Below are 20,326 nucleotides of genomic sequence, written 5' to 3'. Positions count from 1 at the left end.
GATGATCAACAAGGAAATTCTCTTGTTCTGTTTTTTTAGCCCAGTGGCTAATGAAGAAACATTCTGCAATACTGTGTTTAATAGCAAAGTGATACATGAAAGGCATACAGTACTTGGCATATTGGAAAGCATATTTCTGAGTGTCTGCCAAATCTACAATATTTTACAAGGATTACAGCTGAAAAAAAAAAAAAACAGTACACAGCACCCAAACATTGAAGGTAGAAGAAATTGGTAGAAGAAAAGGTAAGCAAAATCTGTGCAAGAATTAGGACAATAGCTATCCACTCAAAATCACTAGGAGTTTGTTGTACTGTGTTTAAAGGAACCGACTGCCAAACTAAAATTCACACTTCTAATTTTTTGTAAAATCTACTACTATTACTTATAACATCAAAGATTACTAGATAGTAAAACAGAAAAATGTGGCTGTAAAACCAAAAAATGGGTCAAAAGAATCAGGGGCAAAAGCAGTACTGGAATCTACTTTTAACACATTTTTTTTAAACTGTATAAATTGCAAATCAAGTGCCCCTCTAATTTTCATGGTTTCCAGCATCAAAGATGCTACAAACATTGCCTAATAAAAATGTGTACAAACACACAGGTGAGTTGGTACTGTTGTTAATGAATTTTTATGTTCTGTTGGGAGAAGACACATATTGGAGATGGAGGGGAGGCTTGATTCCACTGTAGTCTTTCCCCTATTGATGCTATTTCCCAGTTTATAGAAACCATTTTAGTGTAACATTCACTGGCACAGTTCTACTAAGGTACCAAAAGGTCTTTCCGCTCTACCTTCTTTTCCTGTTCCAAAGAAGCAAGACCAGAGAGCCATGAGTGTGCTCAGCTGTATGTGATTACTAACACTGTAGCAGAACCAACCAATACCAGGGAGCCTGAACCAAATCTGTCCTATTTCGGGGTCTCTCTTTCTGCTCCTCCACCCCCATGAACATGATACAGTTCTGTAGTAACCTAGAATCCTATTTTCGATGCCTCCGACTCAAGGAATATTTCCAACACGCCTCTGAACAACATACTAACCCACAGAGAGCTGTCTACCAAGACTACAAAAAGAAGGATTCTGCGTGGATTCCTCCTGAACGTCGAAACAACAGACTGGACTTCTACACAGAGTGCTTCCGCACTCTGCATGGGCTGAAATTGTGGAAAAGCAGCATCACTTGCCCCATAACCTCAGCAGTGCAGAACACAATGCTATCCACAGCCTCAGAAACAACTCTGACATCATAATCAAAAAGACTGACAAAGGAGGTGCTGTCATCATCATGAATAGGTCGGAGTATGAACAAGAGGCTGCTAGGCAGCTCTCCAGCACCACTTTCTACAAGCCATTACGCTCTGATCCCACTGAGGGTTACCAAAAGAAACTACAGCATTTGCTCAAGAAACTCCCTGAAAAAGCACAAGAACAAATCCGCACAGACACACCCCTGGAACCCCAACCTGGGGTATTCTATCTGCTACCCAAGATCCATAAACCTGGAAATCCTGAACGCCCCTCATCTCAGGCATTGGCACCCTGACAGAAGGATTGTCTGGCTATGTAGACTCACTCCTCAGGCCCTACGCTACCAGCACTCCCAGCTATCTTCAAGACACCACTGACTTCCTGAGGAAACTACAATCCATCGGTGGTCTTCCTGAAAACACCATCCTGGCCACTATGGATGTAGAAGCCCTCTACACCAACATTCCACACAAAGATGGACTACAAGCCGTCAGGAACAGTATCCCCGATAATGTCATGGCAAACCTGGTGGCTGAACTTTGTGACTTTGTCCTCACCCATAACTATTTCACATTTGGGGACAATGTATAACCTTCAAATCAGCGGCACTGCGATGGGTACCCGCATGGCCCCACAGTATGCCAACATTTTTATGGCTGACTTAGAACAACGCTTCCTCAGCTCTCGTCCCCTAATGCCCCTACTCTACTTGCGCTACACTGATGACATCTTCATCATCTGGACCCATGGAAAAGAAGCCCTTGAGGAATTCCACCACGATTTCAACAATTTCCATCTCACCATCAACTTCAGCCTGCACCAGTCCACACAAGAGATCCACTTCCTGGACACTACGGTGCTAATTTAAGCGATGATCACATAAACACCACCCTATACCGAAAACCTACTGATCGCTATTCCTACCTACAGCCTACAGCTTTCATCCAGACCACACCACACGATCCATTGTCTACAGCCAAGCTCTACGATACAACTGCATTTGCTCCAACCCCTCAGACAGAGACAAACACCTACAAAATCTCTATCAAGCATTCTTAGAGCTACAATACACACCTGCTGAAGTGAAAAAACAGACTGACAGAGCCAGAAGAGTACCCAGAAGTCACCTACTACAGGACAGGCCCAACAAAGAAAACAACAGAACGCCACTAGCCGTCAGCTTCAGCCCCCAACTAAAACCTCTCCAACTCATCATCGTGGATCTACAACCTATCCTGAAGGATGACCCATCACTCTCACAGATCTTGGGAGACTGGCAAGTCCTTGCTTACAGACAGCCCCCCAACCCGAAGCAAATACTCACCAGCAACCATATACCACACAACAGAACCACTAACCCAGGAACCTATCCTTGCAACAAAGCCCGTTGCCAACTGTGTCCACATATCTATTCAGGGGACACCATCATAGGGCCTAATCACATCAGACACACTATCAGAGGCTCGTTCACCTGCACATCTACCAATGTGATATGTGTCAGCAATGCCCCTCTGCCATGTACATTGGTCAAACTGGACAGTCTCTATGTAAAAGAATAAATGGACACAAATCAGACGTCAAGAATTATAACATTCAAAAACCAGTTGGAGAACACTTCAATCTCTCTGGTCACTCGATTACAGACCTAAAAGTGGCAATACTTCAACAAAAAACTTCAAAAACAAACTCCAATGAGAGACTGCTGAATTGGAATTAATTTGCAAACTGGATACAATTAACTTAGGCTTGAATAGAGACTGGGAATGGATGGGTCATTACACAAAATAAAACTATTTCCCCATGTTTATTCCCACCCCCCACTGTTCCTCAGATGTTCTTGTCAACTGCTGGAAATGGCCCACCTTGATTATCACTACAAAAGGGTCCCCTGCTCTCCTGCTAGTAATAGCTCACCTTAAGTGACCACTCTGGTTACAGTGTGTATGGTAACACCCATTGTTTCATGTTCTCTATGTATATAAATCTCCCCACTGTATTTTCCACTGAATGCATCCGATGAAGTGAGCTGTAGCTCACGAAAGCTTATGCTCAAATAAATTTATTAGTCTCCAAGGTGCCACAAGTACTCCTTTTCTTTTTGTGAATACAAACTAACACGGCTGCTACTCTGAAACCTGAACCAAATTTGTAATACCTTCTGAGCAGCAGAATCTATGTGCTTGCTCAGACGCTAGACTAGCAGTCTCTTTAATATAAAATGTCACACTACATCCTCAATTAACTGAATTTATTTATGAAGTGATGCAATTAACTCAGTGAGAATAACACAGGGAAACAGCAGTCTTCCTGTTCACTATAGTGCAGAAAGGTAGTAAACCTTTTCAATAATTACTAAATATAATAAAACAAAATAAAATAAAGGGAGGAAACCATTACAGAATATATATAATTTACATATAATGGACATGAAACTGAGTTTTGTATGAAATAAAATAAGGAAAACTGGAACAAAACATTTGTTGGATTCTATTCAATTGAAGCACAAAGTCAATATTTTAATAGCAGGAGTCCTCCAGTGTATGTCTGAATACCAGGAAATTACTCCAAAACATATCATTTTGCCTATTCCAAACAGTAGACTAGTAATTTAGCTCAAAATGGTGTTTGCACTTTCCAGATCTCCTAAATCTGCTTATTTTTTCCATCCAGTTATTACCACTCCATGCTCTGCTTATGTGGGACCTCTCACACAATGTGTCAAAAGGTATTGTCTGAAAGCAATATGTAACCAGCAAAAGAAAACATATTAAAGCAAAGACTTTCTCCCAGCAGTCATTAAAGATTAGCTACTAAATAGAAAAGAACAAGCTCTTGAATTTTGATTTCTCTCTCTCTCTCTCTCACACAGACGTGCATACACACACACACAAAAGGAGTACTTGTGGCACCTTAGAGACTTACAAATTTATTTGAGCATAAGCTTTCGTGAGCTACAGCTCACTTCATCGAATGCATCTTTCAATGGTGAATGCTTTGCAGTGTGGGTAGGTGATGCTGAAAGGTTGCTTCAGGTGAGAGACTTCTCTTTAGTCAAGGATTGCAGCCTGTTTAGTGATTCAGAAGCATGTTATACTTTTCTTTTATTTGTAATCATTTCTGTCTCTCTTAGTCTTGCTTAATATCACTTAAATCTCAGTGCTCATTGTTTTACCACAAATACATCTAAGAGCCACTTACATTAAGCGGAAGAGTGTCAATTTCTGGTTAAATTAAGCAATCTGGTGTGTACACTGTCTCTTTAGAATCAGCAGACTTGGAAACTTCTATGAGCAGTGATGGGCTGGATGCTGCAGGGAAATGCTTCTGGGGGGCTTGGGGCGCCATGGGTTGACCTGCAAGGCAAAGTTAGGACTGTTGGGATCCTGAGGAATCTCTGGGGCTGGCTAACAAACTGGAGTGGCAGGGAGTTGTCATTCCGTTCACCACTAGCAGATCCCTTTTATGCTGAGGCAAAGAGGTAATGGTGATTTTCAGTTCTGGACACCCCAAGAAAGTGTCACATATGTGCTTACATATCTTGCTGAATCTAAGCCTTAACTAGAACAAGGACTAAAATAATCTGACAATATTAAATTACACAGATCTGCAAAGAATGACATCTGTGGCTTCTCAGCAGTAGTCTTTTAGGATATATTGCCCAAATAAGTTCTATTATGTATCTTCAAATCTATGCTATTCTTCTAAATAAATACCCTTTCTTAAAAAAATATGGGAGCAGTGCATGCACATTGGAGAACAGGACGTGGCTGTCAGAATGCGCGAGTCTGTGCACGTACTCATATCATATTATATATATATATATATATATATATATATATATATATATAGTGCTTTGTAGGCCTTTCAGTATTACTTTTCATATGGTGGTTTCTATATTCTGCATTTTTAAAAAATGGTGAAGTTTGAATACAAGGTGTTTTCATGGAAAGTAATTTTTTTTAAAACTAAGTTATTCAATTTCATGCTGAGTTTTGAAAGCCATTGAAGACAGTGAAGTAACAAAACATGTGTCACGTGACTTCTCATGCAATGAATGATTTGTTGTTTTCCTGTCCAATTGCAGAAACTGCCAAAGGGAGTGTTTTCTCACCAGTTGCTACAGCCAAGTTCTTCTAATCCATGATGAGCCAGAAATTAATCAACTCCTATTTTGAAGCAGCATTCTAGAGAAACGGTTCACTATGAATCACTGTTGCCAACAAAAACAACTGCTCAGGAAGGAGTAGGCAGCATTGTTGTCACCTGACCTCCGTTTGGGAGAGGGATGCAGCTCTATGTTCCAATATGAGTCCCTATAGTGGAAAGTGATGTTTGTAAATAAGCATCTTCTCTGGCAGCCCTGACCCACTTTCAGGTGGTTCTAGCAGAGGCCAAGTTGTGGCCATTTTGTGCCTCAGCAGTCTACTCTTCTGGCAGACTTTCCGCCACCCCAAGTTCTGTGGAAGGATCTACATCAGTAGATGTAGATAATGTAACTGGAATAAAATACAACGTGGTTTTACAAACGGTAGATCATGCACATCAACCTGATCTCTTTCTTTAAGAATAAAACTGATTTTCTAGACAAAGAAAATGGAGTAGATCTAATGTAGCTGGATTTCAGTAAAGCATCTGATACAGTTCCACATGGGAATGAATCTGTGTTCTAGCTGTACCTGAACCCAACTCTGCAACCATTATCTTTGATGTCAAAGGGACTATTTGTAGGAGGAGAGACAACTTGTGACAAAAGCTGCAGCATTAAGTTGTCTGTTTAAGTTTCAGAGTAGCAGCCGTGTTAGTCTGTAGTTGCAAAAAGAAATGGAGGACTTGTGGCACCTTAGAGACTAACAAATTTATTTGAGCATAAGCTTTCATGAACTACAGCTCACTTCATCGGATGCTTGTTTCACTCCAGAAGCCTTATAGCAAACCCGCAGGAAGATTGTGTGTGTCCTTGTGCCAGTCCCAGAGAAATAGGCGTGGGGAAAATAAAGAATGGAAAAAACAGGTTCTTTTCTAGAGTGCAACAAAAGAGCTGAACTCACTAAAACCAGAGAGTCAGTTTGAAGGGACGTAGGAAAAATCTCATTCCAGTGGAAACTAAACATTCTTGATTTGAATATATTTGCTACAGTGGAATTGTCTCACAGAAGAGAAAATCGTGCTGCAACTGAAAGAATTAACAATAGGTTCCAGCATGACTTTACTCACCAGACTAGACTGATAGTGTATGCGGAAAAAAGTCGAAAGGATGTGTCTATCAGCAGACACTCTATGAAAGGCGAGGAATTTCCACTCTAATATAAACCAGTATCAGCTTCACAACCTGATAAGGATTTTTGACTTCCGCGTCACATTTACTGAAAGTCTAGCAGTTTTGTTTTTAGTACTATCTTAGTTCCAAATGAACCTTTTTAAGTTTTAGAAAACTATATGTATAGATCTGCGTGCAGCCAAGTAGCTCTGATTAACATAAAAATGTAGATTTTTGGGTCTGAAATGCATAACTGAGTCAGGCTGATTTTCTCTTCCTCCCCCAAAAGACATTTTTCAAACAGAATATTCTAACTTCTCTAAAAAGCCAGCACTGTGCCATCCCCAAGGCTGGCAATTCATGCAAGCAGGAAGGAATGGTATTTTCTGCCACGGGAGATGTAACCATTTCAGTATAGTCTATCAACAGCCATTTTTAAATGAGGAAGAATTAGAAAAACAATTTACAAATCTTGGAAGAGAGCATCTTCCCCACATCCCAGTAAATTCACTTTTAGATACCATGGGCCTTGTCCCTGACACAGCACACAGGGGATAAAGCTGCCTTGTCCTGACAGCTGGGAATTTCCTTAAAGGCCTTCAAACCAGTTTAGTCAACTCAGTGCCACCCTCTCCTGAGTAAGAGGTGTGACTTAGGTGAGCCTGGAGTGTGGAGCCAAAGCATGCTGTGCTCTTGTGACCCCCAGTAGGCATAAAGGCCCCAGGGGAGCTATCACCAGCTAGCTTAAATTGGAGCAACTGTAAGGCTACTCAGACTTGCTGGCCCACAGCAGCTCCTGGGACTGGTGAAGTGAAACATGACATACCTACAGCTACTTCTGCTCACTGTCCCCTTTGTTTCAGCATCAAGCACTATAGTGGACTCAAAGATCAGGGCAACTGTGTCTTATTTTTAAACAACAATAGTATTACAGAGATTACCCTTGTTAGGCAACTTCCTACATTAAGAGGCTACTCCAAAGTGTCCTTACAAGTATAATTCTGCTACACCTTCACTCAAGGGTCATCTCAATTAAGGAATCAATGTTTATCAGCTCCTTGAGAGGTTGCATAAGACAGTTTTCATGTAATCACAATTTTATATTATGGTCCCACGATCCTCAGAAAGACACTCAAGGTGCAACACAAACAAATAATCTATCAGAGACAATGTTTAGAAAGCGAGACATTGATTTCACACATGCAATGAGGGTGAGAGGGGAGATGGAAGAGGGAATTGTTTTGGTGTGGTTCTCAGCATCTCTCCCAACATCCAAGCTCTTGCACACCACCAAATCTGCCTTTTCCTCTCTGTTCCTGATGCTGGGCCCTTGCCCATCTGTCATGGGAACTATATACCCATGCTGGTTCAGCAGCCAAAGGGTTAATAAAGCAAGTGCCTGCCAGCTCTGCCAGAGCTGATTTATTCTGCTGCTGTGGAGCTGCCAAAAGGTTACAAGACAGGCAGATGTTGTGGCTGCCAGAGAGACAGACGGATTGCCGAGAGGATCCCTCCAGAAGGCTGGTGAGACCCTGCCCACCAAAGAGGGAGAAGCATGGCAAGTGACTGGGGAAGACAGAGGCAGGAAGTGGCTCAAGAAACCACAAGGGACTGGTTCTGGCTGTTCCAAACAAGGGCCCAGAGCTGGAACCCAGTGGAGTGGGCAGGCCTAGGTTCCCCTACCTACCCAGCCAGGGCTCCTGAGAGAAAAGCCTTCTAAACTCAGGGGAACTACTGCTGATGAGCCCCTACTGAAGCCAGGGAACTTCCACTTCCCCATTATCCTACAAGGGACAGAGACTATTGAGGACCCGGCCAAGAGGGGTCCGTCCTTGACGAGGACTTGACAAACGCAGAGTCGGGTGTGTTGGTATCATGGGGGGCGCAGCCAAGTCGATGTAGCTCCCTGTGCCACCACAAGGGGATGCTAACAAGACCCCCTTATTATACCACGCCTTGGTCATCAGGCATTTATTACTGTAATCTCCTCTTCCCTGCCCTCCCAACTTCTCTTCGAAGTGCAGTTGAGATTTTAGGAGATGAAACCGTCTGGTATTCAACAGTAATGACGAAAAGTCCAGCAGGATCATCCACATGGCTGCCTGCAAATGTCAAGTAATGCTACTAGCCTGCTTGAAAAGTGCGTAAAAACAAACCAGGGGAATATGTGCTGAAACTGGGATGTACTTATCTAGAATCAAGAGATGACCGTCACAACAAACAGGGCAATGGAAAGAGATTGACAATCTCCTTAAACCAGTCTAAATAACTGTTGGGCGTTCTTAAATTCTGCAGACGCAGCACATTTCACACAACAAACTAATCTGTTATTATAAGCAAACTGAGGACACCAGCTGAGCTCCATCCCAATCCTGGAATAAATGCATTCTAAGGGGGAAAACAAGGTTCATCTTTATCCCTTGACAAATGGAATTGGAAAATTAAATAAATAATGCAAAAGTGAAAATTCACCTAATTCCTCAGACCACTGCTAATAGCAATTTCACGTTCAGACAAGGCATGGTGACTCCAAAGCCAAGCACCTTCTGAGAGCTCTGCTTATAACAACAAGAGTGCTCTCTCTCACTCTCTCTCTCTTCTGAATTCCGTTCCTAAAAGATTCAAAGTGAAACATTTCTTGATCTAAACTTGTAAAAGGATCGAAGTGTCCCAAAGTAAGGAGTAGTCACCCAAGTGACATTTTTTCCAAGCCAAGCGTATCCCATCCCCAACTCTTTCCTCATTATCATCCTTCAGAGCATTGGGTGATGTATCAGGATCAAGCCTGGAAATTCAGAATGGGGAGGTCTGTGTCTGAATGGAAAAATTCAAACTCAATCCAGTATGCTTCCTTCTGCTGAGAGCAACAGAGACTCCAAGAATGTATGGACTCCAAGAATGTATGAATTTGGGGGCTTCATGCATCTCACATTGTCATTTACACCTACGAGTAAGGTATAAACTGGGTGTAAAATACTACCACATCAGAGCAGTTGAATTTTACACTCACTCTTCACAGCTGTAAATAAATCCACAGGGAAGTGGGAACTTAGGCCCTGTATGTTAATTTTATGCCTTTTATGTATGTATCTGCCTATTCCAGACAATCTGCACATACAGTCTTAGGGCTAGTCTACACACCAAAGTTGCACCTGTTTCGTTTGAATTGGTCTAAAAATTACTTAGGCCTGGTCTACACTTAAAATGACCTAGCTATGTGACCCTGAGCACTGTAATTAAGTCAATCCAGCCTCTGGTACAGAATGGCTAGGTCAGCAGAAGGATGCTTCTGTTGACCTAGCTACCACCACTTGGTGAGGTGGTTTATCTACATGGAAGGAAAATGCCCTTCTGTCAATGTAGAGAGTGTCTATACTATAGCACTACAGCAGCATAGCTACATCACTGCACCTGTGCCATTGTAGCGCCCATACGGTACATATGCCTTTAGTTAAACTCCTGTGTGGACACTCACATTGGTTTACCTTGCACTTGCGAGCGTCCACACACAAAGCTGTACCAGTGTAACTCAACTGCTATAGAATCATGCCTTTAGCTGACCTGGTGCAAACTTTGTGTGTAGACCAGTCCTCACAATGTTCTCTTTCAAATGTTCACCCCTTTTCTGCAGATGCTTTTCGAGCTTACTGCTGAGAAATCTGGACCAATTAGCATGAGGGGGTAACAGTTTGTAATATGAGGGTAAAATAATTCAGGAAGATTAAATCAGAAGCCAAACAACCTTGGTTCTCTGGCTTGAGAAAGGTGTTAGATGCCTTTTGAGGAAAATGTAAGAAAAACTACAAGCCCTCTTGTTGCTATTAATTTTAAAGCTTTACTTTCCAGAAGCACAGCAATAGATCCCAGGGCTTAAAGTGGCCTCCCAGAAATGCTAGTTCTCTCTTTGCACAAGGATGGAATTGAATTAGTTTGTAATCTGAATTTTAGGGCTTGGAGAACTTGGTTAAATGCCTTCTCACCAGATATTGCCTTGTTTCAGACCCATCTTATAGCTCTAGTTTTTTGCTGTCCCCAAGAGACTCGGGCTGCTCTGTGCCTTACCGTCTATTACTGCTAGAGACAAAAAGTGATGCGCATGATTACCCTTCCTCCACTTCATCCCTTCCTCCGCCCAAAAGGGAATGAAAAATTACAAAGCAAAGCAGTTACTTTGAACATACAAGTAAGATGAACACAGTTAAGATGTTGCCTGAGCACATGAGCTTAAACTCAGAACCCTGCGCTATTCCCTCCCATCCTCCCGTCCCCTGCCCCTTTATGGTTAGGCTGCACCGTGATCTGTACAGCTCATTAGGCTGCAGATGGCACACATTACTTTCACTCTTCCACAACTGCATGCACATCACGCTGATCCAGCAACACTGCAATTAAAACCATTTTGATGAGCCAATTTTCTTGGAAGAGAGTCATTTTACATTTTCTTAATTTCTACGGGGACTTAGTTAGTGCTCCGAGAACTGTGTTCAGAGGGCCGGTGGGGATCCACAACATACATTCCCACCCCATGAGGCTCAGTCTTTCTCTGAAAAGTGTCATTCCGAGTGCTTGTAAAAAATTATTTTGATTAGTTAAGACGTTGCTTAGTTTTCTGCTGAGGGAGGGACACAATATTTTCTAAGTGAAGTCAGATGGCTGTGATAAATGAAACCATCAATGGGATGTTAAAACAAATGTTAAGGGTCTAAAACAAACAAGCAACCACATCATTAATTCATTGCCAACCTGCCAACCGAGAGCTGAATGCTTAGGCCAAAATTTTCTAAACTGGCTTCGGAATATGGGTGCCCAATTTGAGACACGGTAGGTGGACACCAAAAAATCCTGAAGTGCCAACAAAGCAGATGCCACTCTTGAAAAATTCTAGCCCTGCAGTCTGAGCCCAAGGATGCTATGTGCCCTCCCTCACCTGCCATTGAAACACATAGGACGGGCTGCTAGTCTCCTGTAAGGACAGGCCATGTCCCTGAACCCATGACAATACCCACCTTTGCTGTACTATTTAGGCACAATAAGATTGAATTCATACAAGGACTTAGCATTTAAATAGCACTTTTCATCTTCCAAAAACTTAATTCATCTTCACAGCTAAGGCTTCTTCACCTCTAAACTTCTGTAGGTCTACGTTACATCGGCTTTCTGCTCTGTGGGCTACTAATGTTGTATGTCTTGTAAAAGTAGTCCCTGCACTTGCAAACATATCTAAAGTATGTCAGCTACTTTTACAAGGTATGTTGGTGCATATAAATGGCAGCATATAGCCTTATTTTCTTGTCATTTGTCATGTTTAACTCCCATTATATCTTCCTGTCTGTGGGCCTGTATTTATCACGTTTGCCAAAGTAAACGATCTGGAAACAGAACAGACTCAGCACACACGTTAAAGGTATAAATAGAGATTAGATCTCCCCCCATTTGTCAAATGTACTATTTAAATTAATAAATCCTAGAGATACACTAAAAGTGCTTCAACCAGGTTCAGCAACTGTTTAGGAATGAGGTCTCCTGCCAGTTAAAAACCATTAATATGAAGGGGGGGGGAAAAATCACTTCTGTCTGAACATTTTGTACTTGCTACAGTTACAAGTGACACCTAAGATTACCAGAGCTGAAAGATGCTTGCCGCAAATAAGACTGTGTCTGTTTTTCAGTTTACTCTGTGCATTTCACAGCATTTTGTCTCGTCAGTTTCAGAGCTTTTCCTGTACAATCAGTCAGTGTCTCCCTTTCTGAAGAGGCCCTTAGAAACATCAAGGGAGGAGCAGAACAGACCTTGTAAAGGGCATACAAAAAGGTACCCTATTTTAAATTGGATTCAAACAAAAGCATCCCTTTAAAGAGGAAGTATTTACGAAAAATATATTTTAGTGTGTAAGATAATATATAACAATATTTTGCATTTCTATAGCACTTTCCCTCTGAACTCAAAGTGCTTTACAAACATTAATGAATTTACCCTCACAGTACCTTGGAGTGGGGGTGGGGGTCTGATTCCCCAAGTTTATTGATGATGGGGCAAAGAAAGGTTAAGTGACTTGCTCAAAATCACACAGGCAGTTTGTGGCAAAGCTTGGGGTAGAATACTAGTCTCTGATCTCTCAGTCCTGAGCCTTAATTACAGACCAACCATCCATACTCTTCTCTCATGTACAGAGGAGTTCTCTTGTGAAATCATATCCAGAGGCCTGGACCCACAAGAATTTCCAAACCAACGAACTTCAGCCTCTCTCATTCTTGAATCCTTGATCTTCACACTAACCCAGGCAGCCCAACCCTACTCCAGCAGGAGGGCTGTCAGCCACCAGCAATCAGCTGGGCAATGCATTACCACCTGCTCCTCTGCCTCTAGCACCCTGCCGCAAGCAGGCACCTACAACCATCGGACCCAGTTCTTTTAGCTCATGCCACAACAGTAATCAGAAGCGGGAGAGGGAGAGGGCCCTGGCAGTGTTAGGAAAACCACTGGGCACCTTCTGTGCAGAAATAAATACGCTCAACTTCTCTGCTAGTGCAGTTGTCCTGCAGCTCACCAAATAACCTTAGGCAATACCCACATCATTTAGTTATTTATTCTTGAATCACACCAAAACCTACACAGATCCTAAGAAAACAGTTGGTCGGCTCTGATTTATTTGATGACTTAGCAGTTTTGGCACCTTTTCCAACAGAAATACTGTAGGTGAGATTTTTGTTGCTGTTTATTAAATAAAGCAAAAATTGAAAATGTCCATAAGTTTCCTTGCCAGGTGCAGAAAACAACACCACTCTGCACTGCTGGAGGCCTAGAGATTGCTTCAGATGTGAAGTTGCTATTTGACCCTCTCTCCTCTGAATTCCAGGGGCAGGGTAGGGAACCCCCAGATGTTATCCCAACCCTGTATTTTTAAGTGTAGATTTGATCTAACACTGCTATTTTCCTGATTTGGTTCCGATGCAGACCTCAATGGCAAAACTCTCAAACTATTTCCACTGTTAACAATAAAGGAAAGCTGGAGTGATCTTAGTAGATTTATATTGTTGTACTTTTAGACCACCAATCATGCAATAAGCCAGGATTCTGCACCATAAAATCCAAACTCTAGCCCTTGTTAGTCTTTGAATGCAGCCTAAATCTAATCTGGATCTGAACACAGTCACCTCTTTCCATTTATTCCCAATGCCTTTGTTTGAGGATCTCAAAACACTTATAACAGTGAGTAAGTATTATGCACATTTTGAAGGAGGTGTGGAGCAAATGATGCACAGAGGGCAATCGAGTTATCCAAGCTCATGGAGTGGGTCAGTACGAGTTGGGAGAACTCAGATCTTCTATTTCCAAGGCTTGTGCTTCAAATAATTAAATCACCCTGCTTCCCTACTGTGATTGAATTACTAGCCCCATCAAGTGCCACAGTCATGCCAGAATCCACTTTCCCACCTGAGAATCTGAACCAAACCTTAGCCAGAGAGGGGAACTGGTAAATTAACCTATTTTAGTGAATGGGCAGGCTTGAGCCTGGCAGAGATTCCAGCCCATGTTGTTATTAAACAAACGCAGGGTGAGAGGATTAGTGACTGCTGATTATAGTGGCCTCTTTTGGTGCATAAGGACATAGCACAATAAAAATCAGGAAACTTTAAAAAAAAATTCACTCAAAAGGCGATTTCTAAAGAAAAACAGAGATTTTAGGAGCTGTGTGGTCCAGAGCAAAGTTTGGGAGGTCAGGGATACCTAAATTTTAATCTTATCTCTGCCACTGTTAACTTGACCGAGTCCTTTCATCCATCTGACTCAATTTCACCCACAGGCACTGGAACTAGGGATGCACGGGGTGCTTCCACACACCCTGACTTGATGTGGTTTCCATCATATACAAGGTTTACAGTTTGGTTCAATGGCTCTCAGGACCCCCACTATACAAACTGTTCCAGCACCCCTGATTTCACCACCTGAAAATGGGGGAGCAGCACCTTCCTTGCCTACTTCACACATGGTCCGAGGGTTGGTTGTGCTTGTGTTCTCTTAGTGAATGTGTGCACAACCTTTTGAAATATGTGAAGTGCTCATAAATGCTCATTATTACCTTCTCCTCCAGTGCCTACTGAAATCTGTGACATTTTTTGGGCTGGGGGGAATGCAGCATGTGCTGTGGGAGGCCTCTGAAGTTGCTTATTTTGGACTAAAGCTGCTCTATGCAACTCAACGGAATTACTTCTTGAATGGGGGAAAATCCCTTTTCTTGATTATTCACAGCAGGCTTCCTCTCCCTCCCACAAACAGCTGGTGTTTCTCTTGAGTGTCAGCGTGACACTGGAGGATTTAACATCCTAGAGTCCTCTTGCGCCTTTAAGACACAAATTAAACATGCATTTTCTCAGTAGAACATCACACTCCAAGGTCTGCTCTTAGCCAGTGAACCACACTTCTCAACAGGCACTGGAGGCACATGGCCTTTGCCTTTATGTTTCTCCATGCACCTGAGGCTTTCGGATATCTCATAGCAACTGCACATTCTGTCTCATGTTATTCCTCACTCTTACCCATCAGTGACCAAAGTGACAAACGAAGGAAAGTTTGATGGTGACAGACCTAGGGTTTGATTCAGTTGTGAATAATCTAGACCTGAGCTCAAACCAAAAAATCATGATCCAAATACAGGCCAACATTATGGAAATTCTGAGCTAGGCCCAAATTTTGTGGCTCATCTTTATATGGAGCTGAACACCAAATGCAGACAGCCTGGATCTTTGGGAACATCTGGACCTGGAAGGTTCAATCCCAGTTCTTACCAAAGACAGAAACCTTATAGGCAAGAATCCAGTCAAATTTAATTGCTGAAAACAGAGAGCTGCATTGTAATTCTTCAGCTAAAGCTTTGCTTTCTTCCATGCTACAGCAGTAGTAGTTTAGCAAAATTAAAATAGATATATGTAATCTAGATATCTGTTTTAAAGGATCTGATAAAATGCCCATTGAAAATAATTAAGACTCCCATTGACTTCAAATGGGGATTGGATCAGGGCCTAAATCAAATAAAAAAATGAAACTCAATTATATCTACATGCTGACACTACAACTTCTGAGAGAAAAAGAATGGAGAGCAACATCTTTAATCCTATCTGATGCTTTTCTCCCTATGTAAATACACTACATACAGCTCTCCTCAGCCTTTTGCTAATGTTCACATGCTGTATATTTGTTATTTGTGTCAAATGTTATTTTGTGATTACTTAGTACTAAATAGAACATGCAGCCATTTACCCCTGTTTATATTCCATTCTGTAGTCAGGTTCCCCTCGATTATCACCATCCAACGTTGAAAACAGAACAAGTATTCTATACTGTAGTAATAAATAAGATAGTGAGTCTGACTAAGCTAGATACATAACAGTAGACTTAACAAATGAACTGCTCCTGTGTGTAGTGACTTAATATGGCATCGCCTTGCATTTTAATGCTGCTGATGCCGACACAAAAATTAGTCTCTAAACACTCCAGCCCCCTTCTGAGCTCTTTAGGTGTAGAATACTATGATCTGTCCAATTAACAAAACAAAGATGTCAGTTTCTTTTAGCAGCAACAGCATGTTAGAGCTTTATTACCCTCTTAAGTCATGTTAAACGCTACACAATCTCATACTTGCCATTCAGCACGAGCTATCGAATAAGTTACCTGTACATCATGTGTCTGTAGCGCAGTAAATAATTCAGTATTTCTGCTGCTGAGCCTGGAAACCATCAGTGAGAGTTCCCAGGTATTACACTGTGTAGCTACTTACATTTGTCTTTGCACCAGTGGACACTCAGATCAACCGCCAGCATCTTTCCCCTCCTTCCTGTGCCGTGACAGCCCTTCCTTCCCTTTTTGAAGTGCTCACAACACATTACTGGTGGGGTGTGAAGGGCTGTGTGTAATGAGGCTCATGTCAAGTATTTTAAATATGGGCATTTCCTTGGATTTCTTGACATTTTCATGTGTCTACCAGGGATTTGCCAACACTTCATTCTATAATCCACTTTGCAGAGCAAAATCTTTTATGGACAGTTTCCCAATCCCTCACCTTCTTCCTATTATTCCCCTCTTGCTCTGGTGGCCAGGTGGTTTATTACAGACCATGTCTGGGATACCACTGTGTACGGTATAGGAACGTTCGTAAACTAGGGCACAGGCAGAATACTGGGTGAAAAAAGTTTAAGGGCCAGATCCAAAGCCCACTGAAAACAATGGAAAGACTCCCATTGACTTCATTGGACTTTGGATCAGGCCAAAAGAGAGATGTGATTGTCATATTGCCCTGTCCAATAGGGGGCAAGTTGGGCTATTGAATCAAAATCACACTCTTAGGGGAGGGGAGGACTTTCCTTTCACGAGGTCTTGGAGCAAAGCAATATACAATATATCTTCCAAAGATGTTCTGCAATCTCCCCGTTTCCAATTTTAAGGTACTAGCCTTTAAGGCTCTAGCTGCATAGATTTCCTCGAAGCCAACTCCTCATCCCTTGATTACTTGCCAGACCTCTTCCCGCCCTTTCAAACCTCCCAAAAGATTAACAGAATTACTATTTATTTGTTCAGTGCATTAAGGATCTGATCCAAAACTTTCCATGGATTTCAGTAGGTTTTGGACTGGGCTTGTAGTTCTGTACAAGACACAAATCTCAGAGAGCTGGCAATTAAGATACACACAGAAATCAGACTGGATACATCAGTCGATGCAGAGGATGGTATCAAGTTGGATTATTCCTTTTATAAACTTAATCTCTTTGGGATATGGCAATAGACTAACATGGGTTAGCATTTGTAGATCTTGCAGAGGAAGGGAGGTTCCTTGACCACCTTCTCTCAGTCAACCCAGCTTCCAATATGGTCTCTCTCCCCAGGAGTCTGCGAAAGCAGTCCTTATGCTCAATCCTGTGCTAATGGTTTGCTGCACAAGGTCAAAAACATAGGCATCCAAAGGTACTATCCTAATGCACCACTGCTGACCACGGCAGGCCTCTATGAAAGGAGACAATCTAGCAGACAGTACTCAACAGCACAGTGTTTGGAGCCCTGCTCAGAGCTATCTAGAGCATAAAGCCTTATATTGCACCCAGTCTCTTAGGCCCCATCATCCTTCCATCCACACAGAGCCCCATCAGAGTCAGGCAGTGATCCTACCACAGGGTCCATGCAAGCATAAAGGTCTGTGTAATGTTAATTACAAAATGTTTTAAGGGTAGCCTGCCCCGCACACCACCACACACTGCTTGCCGCAGTCACAATAATTAGCCCCGGAATATGAAACAAGAATAGTTTCAATTACATTGAAAAATTGAAAATTTCATGTCAAAACAGAACTCTCAAGAAAAATAAGTAAAATTCATCATCATCTTATTGCCTTTAAACATACACTCTATATCATCCCCTGCAACACATGCTTAATCCCTTTTTCCCCAATGCATATGAGAGAGACAGAAAAAGTGTATATGTGTGTGTTTGTGTTTTTAGGATAAAGAAAAAAGCTTTCAAAGTAGTGCCTCTTTAAAATGGAAGTTTTGTCTCTCTCAAGAACAGTGCAAAGACTTCAAATGCATTTGAAAAAAATGAGCAGTGGGTGTGTATATTGATGGTGCAATTAGGGCTAGAAGCAGATCACAGTTTAGGTGTCAGAAATTACAAGGCTCTGATGGATTAAGAAAACACTTGCTAACAAGGAAGCTACCTGGTTTTGAATCTTGTCATCCTGTGTAGAGAGTGAGCGCATGTAAAATATAAAAATAAACAGAACGGCAAAACTCCAGTGGTGAGCGCTCCCTGAGAGCAGGTGCAGGAAAGTATGCATGGCTTGATTTTAGAGGTACTGAGAATCTGCGGGACCTGTTGAAGTCAGCTGAAACAGTGGGTACTCAAAAAGAAAAGGAGTACTTGTGGCACCTTAGAGACTAACAAATTTATTAGAGCATAAGCTTTCGTGAGCTACAGCTCACTTCATCGGATGCATTTGGTGGAAAAAACAGAGGAGAGATTTATATACACACACAGAGAACATGAAACAATGGGTTTATCATACACACTGTAAGGAGAGTGATCACTTAAGATAAGCCATCACCAACAGCAGGGGGGGGAAGGAGGAAAACCTTTCATGGTGACAAGCAGGTAGGCTAATTCCAGCAGTTAACAAGAATATCAGAGGAACAGTGGGGGGTGGGGTGGGAGGGAGAAATACCATGGGGAAATAGTTTTACTTTGTGTAATGACTCATCCATTCCCAGTCTCTATTCAAGCCTAAGTTAATTGTATCCAGTTTGCAAATTTGCCACAAGTACTCCTTTTCTTTTTGCGAATACAGACTAACACGGCTGCTACTCTGAAACCAGTGGGTACTCAGTACCTTTAAACTTGGCCATAAAGAGCTAGCAGAGGGTTTGAGAACTCGTGAGCCACCATTTCACTCCTGGAATCATCATTAAGATTTTAAAGAAAGTTCAATCTGGGGTTGTTGGGTGAAGAAAATGAACACAAAGGATTCTGTGTGGAAGTTCCTACTGGAGAATACTTGACCAGCAGCCACCTCCAAAACATAGGAGTCACTAGAAACAATTTTTAACCTGAACATGATAGTCTCTGGAGTTGTGTCATCAGATGCAATCCAGACAGCTGCGGTTCCTTTCAGAGTGTTTCTTTCTGTTCATACAATGAACCCCACCATTAAAAGAAAATGCCAAGTTCTATCTTCTTTGAAAAGGTTAATCGCCTTTGTCTCTTTATCATTCAGCAATTAAGCGAACATGAATGGTTAAAACTGGATTTACTGACTCTTAATAAAATGTACTTAAAAAGAAAAAGAGTCAAACTCCTCTGCATGAAATCCAAACAAGAATAAAATGAAATTACATGCTTAAAATACTAGCAACATTCAAATGACTTCAAAATTTAAAAAACAAAAACCAAACCCTGCAAGAATGTCCCAAAGTAGCCACTTACATTAAAGTATGCACATTATTTCAAATCCAGTTTTTCACAAGCATGCCCATACTTCTAATCAAACAGTACAGAGGTAAATCCATTCCTGTTATTATATGTTGCAATGTGGGGGTATACTATTGCCATCTTCTGGGCAGAATCAGAGCAGTTCATCTCTGTGTCATAGGTCCTATACTGCTAATAAAGTTCCTTCTTTAGCTCAAGTGGTAAGGCCCTATGCCTACAAAGCAGGGAAATTTTGGTTCTACCACTGGTATCTCTATTGAGTATCTGAGTTGCCAAGGTATGCAGCATAGTGACAGCTGTAAAATCCTAAGTGGCCACAGCCTTGTTAAAACACCTAAAAAATGCCTATAAGACCTAAGTTTATAAACTTCAGTAGCTCATATGAATCTTCACTGAAAGTCACTTATCAGTAACCAAACTGAAATTTTGGTTCATAATCCACTGGCTATCTCCCTATTTTGTGCCCAGTGGTTTGTGTCTTTGAGTTATACCCATAAAGCATCATGGATCAGGATGAGAAAACTCTCCAAAAGGGAGGAGATTTTGTTGAAAGATTGTTCTTATCAAAGGGAACATTTTTATTTGCTTTACAGAGAAACATCCCTTTTGCTTAAATTCATTCCATAACAAAAAGCAGTGAGTATTTTATACAAAGCTTTGTTGGGATGAAAGGGAAATGTCAGTCATATAAAATGTGTGTCAAGCAAAGAGAGAAGCAATTTCTGGTAGAGGCTGCCAAGCTATTATTGCTGAATTCACAAGCTCCATGTGACAAAGTCACCAGTGTTACTTTGAATGCCAAGGATCAGATCAGCATAGTTCCCTTCTGGTGATGTTAAACACG

At 41.7% G+C, this 20,326-nt stretch overlaps 1 protein-coding gene across 2 annotated transcripts in view; it reads right to left on the bottom strand.

Moving 5' to 3' along the window:
* TMCC3 (transmembrane and coiled-coil domain family 3) overlaps positions 1-20,326 on the bottom strand; it is a 226,204-nt gene that overhangs the window by 172,312 nt on the left and 33,566 nt on the right. The window contains exon 1 of one of the 2 annotated variants that reach the window (XM_043492252.1): positions 16,183-16,256. The exons of the other annotated variant lie outside the window; for it this stretch is intronic. Coding sequence (XP_043348187.1) covers positions 16,183-16,248 — 66 coding nt within the window. The 5' untranslated portion in view covers positions 16,249-16,256. Of the gene's footprint in view, positions 1-16,182; positions 16,257-20,326 lie in introns of those variants that run through there. 2 annotated transcript variants of the gene reach the window in all.

The sequence above is a fragment of the Dermochelys coriacea genome, chromosome 1, assembly GCF_009764565.3.
Source record: "Dermochelys coriacea isolate rDerCor1 chromosome 1, rDerCor1.pri.v4, whole genome shotgun sequence".
Lineage (NCBI taxonomy): Eukaryota > Metazoa > Chordata > Testudines > Dermochelyidae > Dermochelys > Dermochelys coriacea.
Note: the sequence above shows the minus strand (reverse complement) of the source record. Positions and strands in the feature narration are given on the sequence as shown.